This window comes from Poecilia reticulata, chromosome 2 (assembly GCF_904066995.2).
Source record: "Poecilia reticulata chromosome 2, P_reticulata-male-v2, whole genome shotgun sequence".
In the NCBI taxonomy this organism is placed as follows: domain Eukaryota; kingdom Metazoa; phylum Chordata; class Actinopteri; order Cyprinodontiformes; family Poeciliidae; genus Poecilia; species Poecilia reticulata.
The window spans coordinates 39,252,057-39,272,290 of record NC_088831.1 but is presented as its reverse complement, the minus strand read 5'-3'; the positions used below and the strand labels follow the sequence as shown (position 1 = coordinate 39,272,290).

Below are 20,234 nucleotides of genomic sequence, written 5' to 3'. Positions count from 1 at the left end.
ACAAAATAGATGGCATCAAGAGAACAAACACATGAAGGGGAGAAAATTGTAGCAACATTTTAAGAAATCAGCCTTATTTTTACCACACTTAAGGACAACAAAATCTATGTTTTGCAGGGGCCGTCACAAAACCCAGGGATCAGTCAATCTGTTTTGATCAATCAGAAAATTGAGCTGAAAGGGTTTAAAATGGTGTGTGCAAGTGAGGTCTCAACTTGAAACCTAAAATGTATGGATTTCTTCAAACCTGGATCTTTTGGAAACCTTCATTATAGCTTGATGCAGAAAAAATCTGGTACCTCGTTAATAGAACAAATATAAAAGTTTGACTATAAACAAATTGTAGGATAAAATGCTTTTCTTCTTCTCATCTTGAGCTCCAGAAAAAGTTGTGTGACTTGCTTCCCTGTCTTCCAGCCATCTACGACGTAGTGGAAGAGAAGGTCGACTCCGAGCCGGAATTTCAGTACATCCCAGAGAAGTCCCTGCAGGATCCCACCCAGCTCGACCAACATGCCTTGAGGGACTCCATGGTGACTCTGAAGGAAGGCCTGAGTAGTGGAGCCATTCTGGCTCAGTTTGATGTGAGGAGAGCCGGTTCACGCTGTCAGACTGGCCGCATGCATCAGAGAGGGAAAGGCTTATCCTGCTGATCATCTCCATCTTTGATCCCACAGCAACTGTACAGGAAGAGGCCGGGGATGACCATGCTGTGTGCCAAATTACCTCAGAACGTTTCCAAAAATCGCTACAGAGACATCTCCCCATGTACGTGTTTGTTTACTTCCTCCCCTCACATTCGCTCCCTTTTCGTTTTCATCTTAAATTTTAGAGCTGCAGTTAATCAAATGAATGGGATAAAAACAAAAATCCACATTCTGCAGATTTTTCAATTCACCACTAAAGCCTTTTTTTTTACACAATATTAGAAGTAAAATAAAAGAATTTGAATGAATAATAAATAATTTCATTCTTTTTTTAAATAAGAAAATACATATTTTATTGCCTAAAATCCAATAACAGCATTATTTTAGTGAATGCTGGATCATTTGCAGCAAAGGATTTTTCATCAGCCAAGAAAATACTTCTAACATCAACACATGAAAAGCTTTCTGCTTGACTTAGCCTCTGTACAGAATAGGGATAATCTGGTGAATATTTTTTTTGTTTGATTAATCAATTAATAGTTTATTAACCACAGATGTGTAATATGAGTTTACAGATAAAGATTTTTCATCTTGGTTTTTTATTTTTATTCAACTTTTATTTTACAAGAATAAAAATCCATTGAAATTAAAATCTACTTTTCAAGGGCTAGAGGCAGGAACAAATACACACAAAAATGTATATATTGTTGTACAGTTTTGCCTTAATTACTGCTCTGAGTTGATTGTTCTTTCAGAAAAGGAGTTTTTTTTTGTCTATATCCTCCAGTTAATGATTAATGGATTACTAAATTAGTTGAGCATTATTTCAATAATCAAGTAATCACGATTAATAATTTCAGCCCTACTAACTGTGTAGCCTCACTCCTGTTATTCTCTAACAGATGATGCCACACGGGTCGTACTGAAAAGCACAGACGACTACATCAATGCAAACTACATCAATGTAAGCATCTTTCATATGTTTTCATTGTAGCTCAGCTGTGATAAAGCGATACGTTAACATTCTTTCTGGCGTTTTCTGCTGCATGATGTTTTCCTCGGTTCAGATGGAGATTCCTGCGTCCAGCCTGATAAACCGCTACATAGCGTGCCAGGGCCCACTGCCCAACACCTGCCCTGACTTCTGGCGGATGACCTGGGAGCAGGGCTCGTCGATGGTGGTTATGCTGACCACACAGGTGGAGAGGGGCAGGGTATGTGACACCTACATACCAAAACACCATGACGCTTCTACTGGAGATTTGATTTCAGCTTTCAGGTTTTGTTTCAGTGTGAAGTGAGTTAATACCAGAGAGTTTAGAGTATAAAAAAGAGAAATGTTTCTAGACGGGATCCGTCCGTCCGTCTGTCCATTCATTTTCTGTTATCTGTTCATCCCTTTTTCTATTGTCCATCCATCCATTCTTTGTGCTCAGTGTCCATTTCTTTGTCCATTTCTAAAAGTCTAAACTTCTCATGCCTGTCTCGTATGAATTGACTGCCTCATTTATTTACTCCCTTTTCCGAAATATTTAGTTGGAGACTGCAGCTTTATCTTTGCTGCATCTCTTCATTCATTCAGTTTCCATAGAACAAACTTATGAAAGAGTGAAACCAGCGTTGCATAACAACATCGAACGCTCCAGAAGCAGTGTTGACACCTGCAGGCTCTCAGAATAAACGCAGATCTGTGATCCGTTCGGCGCACAGATCTGACCGAAACCTTCCGTCTGTGTTTACAGGTGAAGTGTCACCAGTACTGGCCCAACCCAGACAGCAGCGCCACCTACGGAGACTTTAAAGTCACGTGCCACAACGAAGAAGGCAACTCCGCCTTCCTGGTGCGGGAGATGACTCTCACTCACTCACAGGTAACACAACACATGCGCGCACACACACACACGCACGCACACACACACACACACACACACTTATTGAACCAAACAGACTTAGAAACGAGGTGCATTCAGCCTGCTGAGAACCCCGAAGAGGTGTGTTGCCATAGTGACCAGTGTGGGCTGTTCTTTTTCTGGATCCCACTGCCGAGCGCCGGTCTCATGCTGTGGGAACTGGTTGCCATGACAACGCAACCACCACAGTCGGTCACGCTGCAGGAAGAGAGAGAGAGAGAAAAGATGAACTAACTGGAGGAACGAGGAGTGGGATGAATAATGTTTTGTTTACAAAATAGGGAATATGTAAATGAAAAGTTGGCTTTATTACCGCACATGGGCGTTTTAATGGATCCGTGCTTTTGATGTTGCGATTCTGAACTTTATACTGTATCTGCTACTCAGATCTCAATAGAACATATCCTGTAAAACTAAGTCTTTTTTATTTGTCTAGTAATTTTATGTGGTGCTTTTTCTTTTTTTTTTCCAGAGTGAGCAGCAGAGAGAGCTCACTCAGCTCCAGTACCTGGCTTGGCCGGACCACGGCGTTCCTGATGACTCTACAGATTTCCTGGACTTTGTGGCTCTGGTACGAAGCAAACGGGCCGGACAGGACCAGCCCATGGTGGTGCACTGCAGGTAGACAATCTCTGAATAGTCACAGTAGGAAGTCAGTCATGTATTGTGCTTAGATATCCTTCATCTTCAATGACATAAGTCATTTTCTTTTCCAAGTGATGTGAAAATGAAAGCACTTCGCCTGTTTAATAATAAAATCTTATTGAACATGACATAATTTGGCATATGCTGGTAAAAGAAAAGTCAAATAAGGTAGAACACTTGAAATGTATGCAATGTCCTTGTTGGATTTCCATCAACTATGACATTTTAGTAGTTTGCTGGTCTGGAGCATAGGTGTGGGCAGGGGCGCAACTACATACTTTCTGAGGCGTAAGCGAACATGTTATTGGGGCTGGAGGCCCCAATAACATAAATTTGGACAATTAATCTTTAATTAAAGTATCAATAATAATAAATGTACATATATGTGAATAAATTGCTGCCTACAGGGCAATTAAAAAGAATGAAACAAAAAACGGCAATATTTCATCATTTAATATGTAAGTGAGCCAAAGAGCCAATTCTGTTGGCCTGTGTCTAGAACTGCCAATGGGCTGCAGATCTGAGGCTTTTTGTTAGCATGTTTCCTATCATTCTTATAGCTTGATGGGACAACAGCTCATTCCATCTCCATATCCATCTTGTGTAAATTACAAGCAACTGTAGCATAATGATACAGTGATAAATGATGATGCTATTAGATAGATAGATAGATAGATAGATAGATAGATAGATAGATAGATAGATAGATAGATAGATAGATAGATAGATAGATATGAAAGTTATATATATAGAGATTTATATAGATAGATATGTATATTCATATCTACATGTATATATCGATATCAATCTAATTCTCTCTTTATATATCTATCTAGTGGCATGGGGGTGGTAGCACAACTAATATAATTACATCACTAAATGAGAATACCACAAAGTCCTTATTATTTTATTATTAATTCTGGCATTACTGAGTCCCCTCTAGTTCAGCGCCCCTATGCGTTGCTTACAGTGCATACCCACTTTTTTTGCCACTGGGTCTGGGTTAACACAATGCCAATGGAAAGATATGCAACTGTTGGTGCCCATCAATCAGGGAAGGGTTATAAGATTCATTACAAACAATCAAAAATCCACTGTTCTGCAGAGACAAAGTTATAAATAGGTGGAAAACATTTAGGACAGCTGCCAATCATTTCATCATTCCATACATAGACCTGCTAATTCATCCTAAGGAGAATGTGCAGTCCTAAAAAAATATGGCAAGGAATGGCAGTATATACCATCACGCTGCCATTGTTCTAGAAGAGCATATTAAATATTAGTTTAAGAAAAAAAATATGACCAATTATTGCATTTTGGAAGGGTTCTTATAACATGTTGGTAAAAAGTCAGGACTGCAACATTGTTTTTAAATGAACCACAAGACTTTTTGCAACAATTTTCTCTAAAATGTTTAAGTTAACAGAATGATGATGTTGGAACAAGTTAGGCCATGTCAACCAAAAACCAAACAGCTTAAACACTTTACACCAGATGTCAGGCACAGTGGGAAATCCCCCACAGATTATCCCAGCTGCATGATCTGAAAACTCACACAGACAAAAATACTGTCAGAAACGCTAGAGGGTTTGTTAGTTTATTAGTTAGTTGGTGTGAAATCAAGACGTATTTTTTTATCACAACAAATCGACTTTCACTCAAAGCACAGTTTTGTCAAAATGAACATTAAAACATTATTTTAATAAAAAGAACATAACCTGATATTTAACCACTTAAGAGGTTAAAGAGAATTTAATTTCTTTCCATTCTTCTGTTTTATCTTTATTTTTTCCCAGCGCCGGTATTGGTCGAACTGGGGTTCTGATCACCATGGAGACATCATTGTGTCTGATGGAGTGCGGCCAGCCTGTGTATCCTCTGGATATTGTCAGAACCATGAGAGATCAGAGGGCCATGATGATACAAACACCAGTAAGTAGTCTGGCCATCGTGATCGGGCAGCTGCTTCCTCCTGAGTGCATCCTTCTTTGTTTTCTTTGTTCTTTCCCTTTTTTCCTCCTTTGTGTCCTTTGTTCCTTCATTTATTTCTTCATTTCCTTCTTTATGTTATACCCCTCTTTCATCCTTGTGTTCTTCCTTTTTAACTATTTTATTCCTTTTTTTTTTCTTTGTGTCTTTCCTTCACATCTTTTCTTCTTTGTGACCTTCCTCCCTTTCCTTGGGTCCTACCTCTCTCTTTTTTCATTGTCTTCTTGTGTCCTTCTCATCGTTTTTCTTTTCTTCGTGGGGTCTTTGGTTTCTTTCCCTCTTTGTTGTACCTCTTTTCCATCCTCATGTTCTTCCTTTTTACCTTTCTTATACCCTTCCTTATTTCTCTTCTTTATATCTTACCTTCTTACTTGGATCTTACCTCTCTTTTTCCCTTGTGTTTTGCCTTTTGTGTCCTTTCTTTCTATTTTGTTTTCCTTCTTGGGTCTTTTGTGTCCTTCCTTACTTGCTCCCTTCCTTTTGTGTCTCCTTCCTCTTTCCTTTTATTCATAATTATTTATTTTTTTAAAGTCCATCTATCCATCCCAGTTTCTGGATTTTGCAGGTTCCATATTTAAATGTTTCCTGCTGTGAAAATTCTTCCCATAAATTCACAGTGTAATGTAGTATTTCATTTAAAAAAATGAACCTAAATGATGGGACGCAGGACCCTTGGAAACAGATCGGTGCTTTTAATGTTCTCTTCTGTTTTGGTTCTTTTTTTCCACTCAGAGCCAGTACCGCTTTGTGTGCGAGGCCATCTTGAAAGTGTACGATGAAGGTCTGTTCAAGCCCCAAGCAGCGGCCGTCTACCAGCTGAAGGAGAAGCCGAGGGAGGAAAAGGCTGAGGAGAAAACGAAGACGGAAGCGAAGAAAGAGGAGGGAAAAGAGGCGGAGAAAGTGGAAGAGGAAGCAGAGGTGGCTGTGGTGGAGCTTCTGGAGGGAGGCCTGGACGAGGAGGACGAGGACGACGACGAGGAAGTGGAGGTGTTGGACGTGGGGGACGTGACAGAAGAGGAGGAGGAGGAGCCGAGCGTCGCGAGCTGCACCAGCGTGACGAGTGAGACCAGCGCGAACCCAGATCCGGATCCTGTTCCTGCTGACCCCTGACCTCAGCATGGAAGTCGCCAGGAGGAGGAGAAAACAGAAGCACTGTTGCACTTTATGCCGACAAAAACGGAAAAAAAGGACAAACATGAAAACGCTGAACTGAAACGACAACAAAAAACAACCAGAAATCCAGCTGTGTTGAATAGGTACAGTGACGGGGTGTTTTATGATCAGGGTTAGAAGACAAGTGTACAAAGAATTAAAAAAAGTACGAAAAATAAAGTTTGGATTGGGAAATCGCTGTAGTGCCATAAGTCCGAAGGGGAGGGGCTTCCCCATGGATGAAATGCTCCCCCGACCTTCTTTTTTTTTCTTCTTCTTCTTTTTTTAACCCAAAGGGGTCATCCTGTCCCCTTCCAAGCGAGTCTGCCAGACGGACCTGCCTTTTTTAAAGTCCTTTTAGCTGATAAAGAAAGAAATCTTATCTTTTGTTCCTCAGACAGAGTATTTATTGTGTTTTAGTTTGTGTCAAACCCTGTCCACTGAACAAAAAAAGCTGTAAGTTCTGTTTGTTTGTACGAGTCTAGAGCTTCACGCTTTCCTGATTAAATCTTAGCTAGTGAAATAGTGTTACGCCCCCTGCTCTGTTTTGTTTGAGGTTTTTTTTTCTTTTAGTTTTGGGGCTTTTCAAGGGGGAAAAAAACGCAGTGATTTAATTTATTGTATTTGATTTGAAATCTTTCTCCGCTTTTCTTGTCTACATTTTTGACAGCATAGACTCACAGGGGGATGGCTGAAAGCACTTTTTTGCCTCTTTCACTCGATGCTGTGGCAAGTTGGGTACTTTCTCATGCTCTGTGTTTTTGAGCTTGGACACACACAGACACGCAGACACACACACATTCATAGTTTGCAGTCCTCAGGGCCTTTGTTTAGTGGAGATCTTTATTTAATTTTTGCAAATATTCACAGCAGTATTCAGGCAGAAAGAGAAATAGTTACCTGAGCTAGAATCTGAACTCAACAACTGGGATCACTTCTCATTTTTTTATCCTGTCAGTGTTCCTGCTGAAGTGTCCTTGAGCCAGACACCAACAGGAAAGCCCTGCATCATTCCAGAAGAAAATCTTCTGTCTGATCAAAATTAGTTTTGCCACACAGATATTTCCAGGTATTTCATGCATTTTTCTTTTTTTTGTTTTTGTTTCAGGCTTGGTTGAAAAGCTGCTACAAGTTTTATGCAATCAGTATTTGTTTGTTTTTGAGGCGCATCAACAGAAGTAGTCACAGTGAGCTGATCTCAGCCTTTAAAAAGGGGTGAGTGAAACTACCTGTTTTGAACTGGGTTGTGGCAAACAGGAGCTTAGTTGACAGGAAAGACTTCAGAGGCAGCACAAACATTACACATGATCATTTTTTTCCATCTTCTCCAGTGTTTTACATCAATTATGTTTGTGTGATGAAAAAGAGAAATGACTGATTTTTCCTCACTAGATTTTTTGAGAGTTTGGTAAATTATTTTTTTGATCTGATTAACTCATGGATTTTTCTGGAAACCCCTGCAGCTCTGTGTTGCTTTGGGGTGTGTGTGTGTGTGTGTGTGTGTGTATGTGTGTGTGAAGTCTTATTTGTGTTGCTCTGTCTCCTTCCTTCAGAGGACTTGCAAAACTATTTTCATCATTTTCCCCCCTTTAAAATCACAAATGTCAGTTTTTTGGATTATAAATGCACAAGTTTAAAGTTGAAGTAAAAGGATGCATGGGTTTCATTCATTAAAAAAAAAAGATAACTGGTGTTTATTTGTACGCATCTTAGTAAATACTACAACTCACTCTCCCTTCACTTACTGTTACTAGTATTTTAGGTTGTTTTTGTGCAAACACAGGGAGTAAATTCTTTTTTTCAAATCAACCGAAGCTCTAAAAGAAGGATGGGAGGGTCTGTGAAGATTAATTTTTAGACCTACCTTAGAACTAGAAGAAAACAATTTTCTAAATTGTAAATGGGTCTAGACTTTGACTGGGCCATTTTTGAACAGGATTTAAACAACTCCGTCTATTTTCCAATCAGCCTCAACCAGCTTCCTTGTCTCAGTTTAAGAAAAGCATGACCACAGCGTAACACTTCCACCACCCAGGTTTACCATATTTACAGTATTATGTGTTTTTCACACGTAAGCTAAAATATTCAGCTTAAGCTGGCTCACCTTCTTCCACTTGTTTCCAAACCGCAGATGGGATGACTTTCTTCTTGCCTCCAGTTTTTTCTTGAGCATTCTTTAATAAACGACAGAGTCCTGATTTTGACAGAAATTATACTCTGCTGAAGTTACACAAGTGGACTCTACTTCAAGAAAGTATCTAACTTTCTCTTATTTTCTGATCACCTTTTAATCACTCTGATAACCATGCATCATTTTTCTTCTTGTCAATTATGCACAACTTTGTATTGGCCTATTGTTTAAAAATACCAATTACATTGAGTTCCTTGGTTGTAAATTGAACCAAAAAATGTTAAAAACTTAAAATGTTCATAAACTTTTGAATATTCACCTCCTCTTTGCACAAAATTGGAAAAATGCATCCGAATCCACCCGAGTCTTGCTCGAGAAAATATTTACACAGTGTTTGAATCCTCCTTTTTCAGAGAGCTGAATCATAATTTTAAGGATGAACAAAGAGCTGCCATCCTCTTCCACTTTTTATTTATTGCTTAAGCTTTCCCTCTAGTGTGTCACCCTCCCAAATTCAGCCCAGCATCCTTCAGTCATCTCTGCATAGCCCACACAGCATCCATTCTCCTCATTCTTTCCACCCAGATGCCTCTGTTTTCGGTTCTTTGTACACAGATCCCACTCTCTCTGCATGGCCTCAAGGCAAAACGACACATCTGAGCAGAGTACGCCGGGTCCAGAAGCACAGCTCAGTTTTAAACCAGCTAATCAATGGCTTGCTAAAGAACTGGTTTTAACTGTTTTTGTTGATGTGCGTGTGTGTGTGAGAGAGAGAGCTTAAAGCTGCAAATCAGCTTAAAAAGAAACTTAACAAAAGCGGAAAAATCTCCATAATTTGTCGGGAATTTTATAATTTAAGTGGGAGTTTAAGGTACTGATTGATAGAAGTCGGGAGGAGACGAGATGTGGGGAGGGTTTCAGTTTGTTGTATTTTTGTAAAAAACTAATATCAGTTTTAATTGGTTAGGAGAAGGGGACAGCACTTTGTAGAGAGGCTGGGGGGGCAGGTAGTGCTACTGAACATAAAAAGCAGATCTAAGAGACGTAAAGCATTGTTAAAATAAGTACTTTTATTCTTAATTTATCGTTGTTTTTCTTTGAAAATGAGACACCTGTAAAGAACAAAGAAGAGAACTCCTAATGACACAGTGCCACTTGTTCATTTTGTGTAAATATTACTAGACCATGTAAATACAATGTTGTATATGAAAAAAAAACTTTAAAATAAAAGGGAAAATCATTTGTGAGCAGAAAAATGGTTTTATTTTTATTTGGATGATTCCAAATGTGACACAAATGCTGTGTAATTCAAAGTTTTGTTTGTTTTATTTCAATCTAAAACAGCGAGTGTATATATTTAATGAACCACAAAGTGTTTTACCGTATTATAACCTTTGGTTTATTTCCTACCTGTGTCATAAAAAGAAGCTTTTGTCCTCAGTTGCTCGTTTTTTATCTGGTATTATGGTTTTACGGTGCTTTGGACATGTCTATAAGCTTGATTCTGAACAATTAAAGCTTGTCTGTCAAAGCATGGAGATGTGGCTTCAGATCACATTGCTTTTCCAGACTATAAAAATTAGATTAGGCAACATCCATCAGTTCATGAAAAAGATCACAACTGAAGACTTCAATTAACTTCAATTAAAACATGAATTCCTTGATTTACAAAGCAAATATCTGTGGTTGAACAGCATATCTAGATATTTTAGAGGGATAAATCACAAAACTTCAGAAATATAAAATATTTGAAGAAAGGTGTTTCAAATTAACAGAAAAGGGGACTAATGTGGAATATACACAATTAGGGCCCCAAATAGGTTAGACTAATTATTATTTTTTAACTCATTCATACTCCTTGTCAATTTTGACTTGGGAGTTTGGTTTAAATCACTTTGGAAGCGTAAGCAGTCAGGTAAGTGTCGGGATCCATGTTCTCCAAACAAGACTCCATTAAGAATCCAAACTTTATTTGTTTGGAGTTGTGATGTTTTGAATGCTTGGTATAATCTCAAGTTATATTATTATTATTGTTATTACAATTTTTGGCCAAAATATTGATTCTGCATCTACAAAAGACATATCTTTTTCAAGTACTGTTTAACCAAACAACCCAGGATTGATATTATTTAATACTCGTATACAATTAGTTTCCAAATTATTATTAAATTAAAAAAGTCTAAGTCATTTGAAGGAATAGATCTAGAGCAAGGACTCACACTTGTTACTTAAGCAAGTAGTTACTAAACACTGAATATTTTATTATTATTTTATCTTATAAATAACTAATATCTTCTGAGTGCCTGTAGAGTTAGAGGCACTTGTAGAACAGTTTTATAATCTTGGGTGAAGAGCAATGCACTGATTTGAATAAATACAATGCGGGCATCAACCTCCTTCAGTCCCTCACTCTTTAGACATCCAGAGATGTCTAAAGAGTGATTCCTTCAGTTGATCAGTAGAAGGTGCTGCTGCCACATGAATCTGATGCACATAATTTGTTGCTAAAATGTAATAAATGGAAAGGAAATGCCTTTTCAATGCAATTGAAGCATTACCATTCTATTTGGTAAATATTTCAATCATGGCTATATCAAGAGCTTTTCATTTTTTGGATCCTGGTCAGTGACTGTGCGCTGAAAGTATACCATCATAACCTCTTGAGCAGAAATTCTTCCAAATACAAATATTACTATTAGTATTATTTTATAATTATTTGTAGTTAGAAAATAAAACACTAAAAACGTCCGAAAGCGGGGAAAGGGTTTGTCTCATATGCTAATTCGATTTTTTTTTGTTCTGGATTTGTCCTGACGTCACTTCCTGAGGAGAGCTCGACTCCTACTTTTTTGTTGGGACTGTGAGGAAAATTATCCTGTAGAGGGAGGACGGCGGTTTGAAAAAGGAAAAGCGGAGAAATTGACAGAATAAAGCTAAGTTATAGAGTATGGGACTATACAAACTTCCACTTTAGCGGAGTACAATGCAAGCGGACGTGCTCTCCCCGTGAATTCCTTACCAGGAGGCTTTTTTTGTAAGTATCCAAGTGTGTCAGTCAGTGAGCTCCGGGAGCTAACGGTGGTGTTTGTTTTGTTGTAGCGGAGCACGTTCGGAGTCTCTTCTATTCGACTAGTTCTATCTGCAGCCGTCAGCCGGTGTGATAAAACAAGTGCCCACCTGTTGCTTATATTCAGGTACTTCAGGCCCTGACCGTTACAGGTGTCGCTAGGATTAAACGGTTACTTCCCAATCGTTGTTTCAATTTAAGATTAAAATGGGAGAGAATGTTCCAGACTTTTTGAAGAAGAGTTCGGTTCCTCGGGGGAGGCAAAAAGCGGCGGACATTTGGTGATTGCGAACTTGAGATGGACAATACGCAATTAAATCTGCGTTAATTTGCCGTGGGCTTACTCAAATAGTTTTGAAAACGTAATAAACCGTGAAATTAGTATTTTTTTCCGTTGGGTTTTGGTTTTTGACGCTGAAGTTGGGACCCGATGCACATCAGCTCATTCAGCACTTGAGTCTGGACTACAGCCTCCAGGCCACATTTAAAATATTTAGACATTTCACCCCTTGAATCAATTATTGTATATTACAGATTCCTATAAAATGTCTTTGACTGATACTTATTCTACCAATTCAAATTCAAAATACTTATTTATCCGAGAAACAAGATAAATGTTGCTGTAACTCGTACTTCAGAATTGTTGTAGATGCTAATGGCTGTGGAGGAGGGATCTCCTGTGGTGGTCTGTATTACAGCGACTCTGAAGAAGCATCTGACTGAAGACACTCTGTTATGAAGAGGATACTCAATTGTTCAATCCAGTTTGGACAAGACTTGAAAGGGCAAACTTTGTCTTGTCAAACATTCTCAGTTTTTGAGATCTGGACTTTAGATATGATTTCATGTAAACTACTTAAATGTTGCTCTGTTTGAATGTTTAGGGTGTTTGTCTCACTGGATAGCGATCCCCCGCCCCAGTCTGTTGTATTTTTCAGCCTCTAAAGGTTTCAAATGTTAAAAAATAAACTTCCAGCACATTTAACACTGGAACTGTAAAACATTTGAAATGTCAAAATAACCAAAATGACAATAATTAAAATGGATTATGTAACCAAAATTGAATTTCATAAAACAATAATCATTCGGTTTAGACAGGCAGAACAGGCAAACGTAAAAAAAGAGGAGCATATGTTTAATAATTGTTGTCCAACTGTAAATTGTTGATCTCATTTCATTTTATCATGCTGTTAATTGATTTATTGCTTATTGTGAATTTGTAACAGGCTTATCAGTGTTTAGTATAGTGTTGTTTTATGATTACTAGAACATGTAGAGAATAAAACCCAGCCTGATAAATTGTATTTCTGGATCCTGAAATCTGCAACTTTCCACTGTTTCCAGGGACTAATATTCAGAGGCACACTACTCTCTTACTAATGTTATTCTTCATCAACAGGTGTGGTCCTGTTGTCCTGCTCCTCACCCACCATGCTGAGTTTCCTGCGCAGGACTTTAGGCCGGCGCTCCATCCGCAAACACGCCGAGAAAACCCGTTTACGAGAAGCACAGCGGGCCACGACACACATCCCTGCAGCCGGAGACGCAACGTCTATCATCACCTGCCGGGTCTCCTTACTGGACGGGACGGATGTCAGCGTTGACCTGCCGGTAAGGAGTTTGCTCCAAGTTGTGCCCAGACAGTGAGGCGTTCATGTGTGGTGCAGATAAATAATAAATAATAGAATTAGACTTTGTTCTAAAAAACTGATGCAGTGGGTTAATTTCCATCTTTCCCTGTTGGTTTGTCTGCAGTTTTTTTTTCTACACAGTCAGTTAAGGCTGAGTTATTAATTAAAACTCTTGCAAAAGATGTTCTCAAGCTGATATGAGACAAAGTTATTCCTGGGAAAAATGACAGCAGTGTACTGGTGACCAATGTGTACCTATGTCAGTAGAGCAGTCCAGTTAAGCCTCTGGTGTGTGTGTGTGTGTGTGTGTGTGTGTGTGTGTGTGTGTGTGTGTGTGTGTGTGTGTGTGTGTGTGTGTGTGTGTGTGTGTGTGTGTGTGTGTGTGTGTGTGTGTGTGTGTGTGTGTGTGTGTGTGTGTGTGTGTGTGTGTGTGTGTGTGTGTGTGTGTGTGTGTGTGTGTGTGTGTGTGTGTGTGTTGAAGCACTGCTGATCACCTGTAATTCCATGATCCTCTCCTAAGAGCACATGACAGCATCACATGACATGTTGGACTCATCATCCCATCCCATAACTCTCCTTCTTGTTCTTTATTTCCATCTTGTACCAAATTAGTTTTTCCTTTTTTCTGACTGAGCTGAAGTAGAGCTCTGTGCAGGCATTTTGAGTCTTCCCTCATATATTTGTTTTACTATGAAGTGCCAAACTTTCTTTCAAATTTAATAGTGGTCTTTAGAAATAAAACAAAAACATGCATGTTTTTTGTTTATTTATGCATAAATAAACAAATATGTCATTAGCTAACGGTTGCTAGCTAACGACATAAAGTTGTTAGCGCAAGATGTTCTAAGAACGTCATTGACTGCAAGTGTCTAAAGAGGCTAAATTTACCTCATTGCTTGATAAAAAATTATATCGGGGTTTCTGCAAGTGTCAAAGACTTAATAATGGCAGATGCGTGTTTAATTTGTGCTTTTAAAGACACATTTTTATTCTGAAGCAGATTGCAAAGTTGTGTTGGTATTTTCTTGAACAGGGAGAAATCGAAATTTTTAGATACTTGAATTTAGACACTAAGTCAAGCATGAAGAGTGTTTACAGATGGAAGATTCAAAAACATAGATTGAGTTTAGGAACAGTAGTTTTGCTTTTTAGCATTCAAAACTAGTTTTATAATTTCAAAGATTTCTTCAACCTGTTATCTTTAGCAACTTTTCCAAATGTACGGAAAAAGCAACAAATTGTATTTGTGACAGACTGTTGGAAACAATGTGTGGATTCTTCTCTGGTACAAAAGCCCCAAAACTCTCAGACATGCAGAACTCCTTAGCAGTGTAAAACTGATTTTTATTACCTATATGTCACAAGTGATGTCAAGTGTGAGACTGGCCAAATTCTTATCCTATCAGCTCATTATAGTTTGCACAGAGAGGTTGTATTGTACTCTTAGTGAGTTTTTTTCTTTCTAGTGGAATGTTATCAGCCTGGACTCTTTCTCTCTGTTCCTCTCTGTTGCTCCTGTTTTCTTCTCCTCTCTTGTTTTCTTGTTTGGCAGGAATTGTTGCTGGATTTTTTACATGGCTTTTCCATCAGTTTGTTGTTGTGCATTTTTACCAGTTTAATTCATGGAGCTGTTGCAGATCATGCTTTATTTAAAAATTTTAATGTTGCTCCCTAATATATTTCAGCTTATCTTTTGTCTCAAGTCTTTTTCATTTAGCATAGTGTGAATAAAATGTAATAATGCTTGGGTTTGACTGTTGTCATTAATGAGTTTAGTGAGTAGCAGAGCTAACTCACTAGCTCTACTACTGAGCTGATGAGAAGAAGAAATAAACATTTCTTCTTCTAATGTGCGAAGAAGAAATGTTGATTCTCTTTAATTCTCTTTATTTTGCATTTAAAAATAGTTAAATATGTCCACAATTCCATCCTTGTCTTTTTATTTAGTTTTTCCCCCCACCAGCTCCTGCTTCTCTTTTGTGTTTATTTTTTTATACCCACGGGCCTCCCTTTGCAACTAATGATCATGAAAATCACTCCCATTTGTCTCTCCTGCCTCCTCATCCTGTGTTTGTGCTTTCAGCTGAGAAACTGGACAGCTGATGTGTAAAGAGTTATTATTTCCAGAATAAAATCAGCAAACACTTAAAGACAGAACAGATTAAGCAAATGTTTCTCCAAATTACTGATTGTTGTAGGAAATACCATAAACACTTCTTTTCCAAAAATATATTTAATAACTATCAGTTTAGACAAGATGAACTGCAAAATACTGCATAGCAGATTTTGTTGGCTTAAATATTTCAGGAGCATATAGATGCATACTTTGCATGTCAATAATATATTCAGACAGCTATATAACAGTAATATCACCATTGCACAACATTCTCCCTAATTTACATTTCAAACCCTTTATATAACATACTATATTTCAATACTGGCTTAGTCAGATTATGCTAATTTAAGTTATCAAAAGAAATGACAGTCTGCTTTCCTCAAACAAAGTCCACAATTTTTTTTAATTTTTATTCAATATGCATATTTTTTTTAAATCACTCTTGTTGGTGAGTTTTCTTTGAACAGTGCCAGCTAGCACAAACATGAAGGTGCTTAGTCAGGCACAGAAACGATAGTAGTCTCCTTCAAATTTAAAGCTGGTTTTTCAAACGTTCATTGTCGATCATTGCTGTGTTACACAACTACATTGCTGTGCTTCTGCTGCCCACATCATGTTTTGTCTTTGGCAGCTTTAATAAATAGAAGTTTGTATGAGCTATAGTTGGAAAGACAGTAAAAACAAACTGGTTGAAACCTGAAGGGAGCTGACCATTTAACTTCCAAGTAAAAACAAAGAAAATGCCACCATAACTCACAAGAACCCTCACAATGGTTCTTAATGGAAGTTTTAGGTGTTTCTTTCCTCTGGTGTTGTTACAAAGTTCTTCTTTAAATCTCCACTGCCAACATTTAGAAGCTTGACGTTGTAAGATGTTGACCAGTGTATAATTTTAATTTATGCAGTGTATTTTTTTTTTATGTTTCAATTAATCAATTCATCTTGAATTGGAGGCATTGAACATTTTGTTCATGAGTAGTAAGACTGTTTGCTCATCATTGAAGGTTTCTGTGCTGCTTCCTTTACTGTCAGTACGTTTATTATTTTCCTGTCCACCTCAGCTTTCTTGTCCTTCTACTGCATTGAAACCAACTTAAGAAAAGACTGGGATCTGTTGACGGGTTCTGTCATTCTCACTGAAAATGCTGGTCAGTCTCTGTATCTTTAAGAAGTTCCCACTCTATCCAACACTCTGTGTTCAGCACGTCATCACAACAACGTTGCTCCATTAATCCGTTTATATCCGTTCTTATGAGTATTGGACTGAGAAGTAGTTTGGATGAAAAACACAACAAAACTTGAAGAAAATATTTGTACCTCCAGAGTTGAATCTCTGTCCAGTTGTGTAAATGTTTCTGTCTATGTATCCATTTATTTCTATCCATTTGTCCACAACTTTGTCTGTTCAATCATTTCTCCTTCACTCTTCCACACAGATGTAGATTAGATTTATAGTTATTGTGTACTGAGACAAATGTTGAAAAAAATGAGGGAGGTATCCTGTATTATTTTTAAGTCCTAATTGTAGTTTTCTGCCTTCGTGGTGTTTTCAATAGGCCCTTGTGTGTAACATTCACCTGTAGAAACTGAACTAAAGGTTTTGTTACAGACCAGCCCCACTTATACTCCCTCATATCACTCATCCATAACTTATTGGCCCTCTTACCCTTTCACCCCCACGTCACTTCTTTTGCTCTCTTGATTTGTAGCACAGAGGAAAAGTACATCTTCCAAATGCTTTAACACTCTCCCAATAAATGATTCAAAAGTTGTAGTTTTCTACCAAGTGAGGAGCATTCTTTGGTTTTGCAGTGTGCCATTGCTTCTTGTTCTACTGTTTATGCTCTGTGCAGATGAATCCAAGAAGGATTCTTGGACCTGTGGTTGTCAGTTGTTTAGCTCATGAGTAAAATACTTGACACGGTGTCTAAGAGAAAAAGTTGTGTCCTCGGAGGCAGGAAGAAAGAATACAAAACAGTAGACGGCAGTGCAGGCACTTTAGCAGGACCTTGGGTGCAGTACACACACACACACAATAAGTCCTTTGTGCTGTCTCTCCATGGGTGCTGTAGGGTGGGGTATGCCTTGTTAACTATGCCAGTTAGCATGGGGCCTGTCCCCCTAAGCTGGCTACAGAGTCTCTTGGGATCAGATCTGCTACAATGTATTTCTTTCCAACTGTTTCTCTTGCTTTGCGTCTTTTCGTTTTGGCCCCTTTTTAAAAAAATACTTTGTAAAGTATATCAGACTCATTGAAACTAGATGGATAACAAACCAATTGTCATGCTTAGTCCAGGTTTTCAGTTGAATTTAGATTTGGGCTTTGACTGGGTCACTCAAATGATTAGATATAAACTGTTTTTTTAAACTGTGTTTTAAGGCGCTTTTCTGGTAAAATTGTCCTTTTTTGCTAGTATTATATGTCTATTCCTGTAATTTATCAAATTATCTTATAACCTGGCCTAATACCCTACCTAGAAATGATTAGGGGAAAAAAGCTACATTTTGAATACATTTTCTGTAATTTCTTCTTTAAAAAAGAAAAAAACGAGCAAAAAAAATTAAAATAAAAAATTGGGTCTTATATGGGAAAACATAAGATTTCATGTTGAAGCTCCATCCATGTTCCCATCAACTCCAGCTTGCCTGTGTGTGCTAAAGGAAAGCTCCCTCACAGCAATGACAGCATGATGCTGTCAGTGCCATGTTTTACAGTCACTATGACCATAAAGTTTAATGGGTGTTTTATTTAGGGGTTTCTGGATAAAGAAGGTTGAATATATGAATATTTTGCAGCATTTTGTCTGTTTGACAGCATCATTGACTTACTGTCTCTGCAGAAAAAAATGCAGTGAATGAACAGCACATGTCATTATTTACTAAAGAAATGGGCAAAATGGGAGAATTTGCCTTAATTCTCAAGAATTTACCGATTCTTAATTTAGATGCTTGTATATGTTTAGACGCTGTTATTCTCATTTGAAGGGAATGAGTATAACAGTGATTTAATTTCAAAAGCATCAATTTTAAATATTCACAATAACGAGGGTATTTTTTATGCTTCTCTCTGGTGATCCTAAAGTTAAAAAAACTGCTAAAAATGGTTATAGTTGAGAAGAAAGTATATATAAAAGTATATTCAAAGATAAGGGATATTCTGTGGAAAGAATTCAGAGGTGGTTTGAGTCGGTGCATGTGACTGAGAGCGTTTGAAAAGAGATTTCCCAGTTCCAGGCTGAACACAGGCTGTAACTGGTACGGGCTGATCAGACAGGCCAACACCTGATTCACAGAATCTCTCCTTGTCTTATGGAGAAGCCCAACCTTCACCCAGGAAACGGCCTACTGAGACAAAAAAAAAAAGAAGTTATTTATGTAATTTAATAAAAACAAGAGGAGGGGTTTTGGTTCTTTTGCCATATTTGAGTTTATACCTCTTGTTGACTTAATCCCATCTGACACATAGTTGCTAAAATGTTCTGTTGTTGTTTTTTTTTTGTTTTTCCCCACCAGAAAAAAGCCAAAGGTGAAGAACTGTTTGAGCAGATCATGTACCATTTGGACATTGTAGAGAAAGACTACTTTGGACTGCGCTTCATGGATTCTGCACAGGTTCCGGTAAGAACTGTGATACAGTCTTCATTAGTGGAACAACTAGGACAAGAAAAACATCGATTCAGGACTGATCTAATGCATATTAACAGTATTATCATTGTTGTATTTCTTGGTCAAACGTTTGATTTCTTTCCAAATTATTCTCTCATTTGTACAAAGGTCTAATCCTCTTCCCTTTCAGTGAACGGGTTAAAGGGATTGGTTAAGGGAGATTTGTCAGCGCTGGCCGTTACGCTGTCCTGTTACACAAACTGTTTTAAGTCAGTGACCCTGTTCCTTTAACAGAAACTCCGCAAAGCCACTGAATTAGTGGGAGCCAGCAGAGGGAGAGATGAATGCAGGAGAAGGGCGGAGAGCATGTTTAAGTTGAGAGAGTGGGAGAGGGAGGATGAGGAATGTGGGGGAGAGGAAACTAGAAAGTACTGCAAGTTCCTCTGTTATCTGTCTTAACCCGTCGTTCTGTCTGCCTCCATTTTCACGAAGCCATGACTCTGTCTCCTTCATTGTTTGTCACTCATCCAGCCTGAATATTGGGTCACTTTTCAATTAGTTAATATATTTTAATTTCTATTTCTAGTAAAATAGTTGCCACATAGTTATCAGCTCTTATGCCAAGTGTAGAAAAGTTAGAATTTCAAATCTTTATTTATGACACAATTCTTGTGGTTTTCAGGTGTTGTTTTAAGAGATATTCAAGAATCTGCTTTCAATCTTCACATATATCTGATTGTGAAAAACAGGGACAGTCCTGATGTAGAAACTAAAGCATCTTCATCAAAACAACAGTTAGAGCTGCACAATATATTAAAAGGCTATTAGTAATTCAATCAGAATGTGCTAAGTAATATTTGTAAAGGACTGCAATAATTGGGAGGCATATTTCAACATGCATATATGCAATTCATGGCAGGAATACATCTGGCTGGTTGAGTTCCACTCTGTCTGCCCTGATTTATGTAGATTTTAATGAACTGGATGCTAAAGCCCAGTTAGTGGTTAGGACATCAAGTGCCGTTATCAAAGTTGCATGTTTTCCAATGGAAACAATATGTAAATGTTACTGGTAACATGATTAAACTGTTACTGACAGCTTTATTTTTGTAGCAGTTTTTGTTTTAACGTTCGAGCTGCGGCTACATTTTTCAGACCTCGTGTTGCCTTCCACCACACCATCTCTTTTTGATCTGCGTTAGTAAATGAGGATGTTGCTTCCTAAAACATTTTATGACCTTCTTCTTTTTGTTTGGCATTGTTAAACGTGTTGACAGTTCCTCAACATGTAGTTGCTGGGGATGGGTTTAGAATCTTTAAAAATGTACATGTATAATTTA

At 38.0% G+C, this 20,234-nt stretch overlaps 2 protein-coding genes across 9 annotated transcripts in view; both read left to right on the top strand.

Moving 5' to 3' along the window:
- The window catches only part of ptpn4a (protein tyrosine phosphatase non-receptor type 4a), an 84,710-nt gene extending 74,698 nt beyond the window's left edge, over positions 1-10,012 (top strand). Inside the window, exons 20-27 of the mRNA XM_008402567.3 lie at positions 418-584; positions 678-768; positions 1,550-1,611; positions 1,715-1,861; positions 2,390-2,518; positions 3,030-3,178; positions 4,999-5,134; positions 5,924-10,012. Coding sequence (XP_008400789.1) covers positions 418-584; positions 678-768; positions 1,550-1,611; positions 1,715-1,861; positions 2,390-2,518; positions 3,030-3,178; positions 4,999-5,134; positions 5,924-6,301 — 1,259 coding nt within the window. The 3' untranslated portion in view covers positions 6,302-10,012. The remainder of the gene's footprint in view (positions 1-417; positions 585-677; positions 769-1,549; positions 1,612-1,714; positions 1,862-2,389; positions 2,519-3,029; positions 3,179-4,998; positions 5,135-5,923) is intronic.
- A 1,274-nt stretch (positions 10,013-11,286) lies between these two features.
- Positions 11,287-20,234, top strand: part of epb41l5 (erythrocyte membrane protein band 4.1 like 5) — a 29,105-nt gene continuing 20,157 nt past the window's right edge. For 4 of the 8 annotated variants that reach the window (XM_008402619.3, XM_008402586.3, XM_017303678.2 and 1 more), the window contains exons 1-3: positions 11,288-11,508; positions 12,941-13,152; positions 18,802-18,906. In XM_008402619.3, coding sequence (XP_008400841.2) covers positions 12,973-13,152; positions 18,802-18,906 — 285 coding nt within the window. In that variant the 5' untranslated portion in view covers positions 11,288-11,508; positions 12,941-12,972. Of the gene's footprint in view, positions 11,509-11,707; positions 11,823-12,940; positions 13,153-18,801; positions 18,907-20,234 lie in introns of those variants that run through there. The other 4 variants (XM_008402595.3, XM_008402578.3, XM_008402572.3 and 1 more) reach the window with 2 other exon arrangements.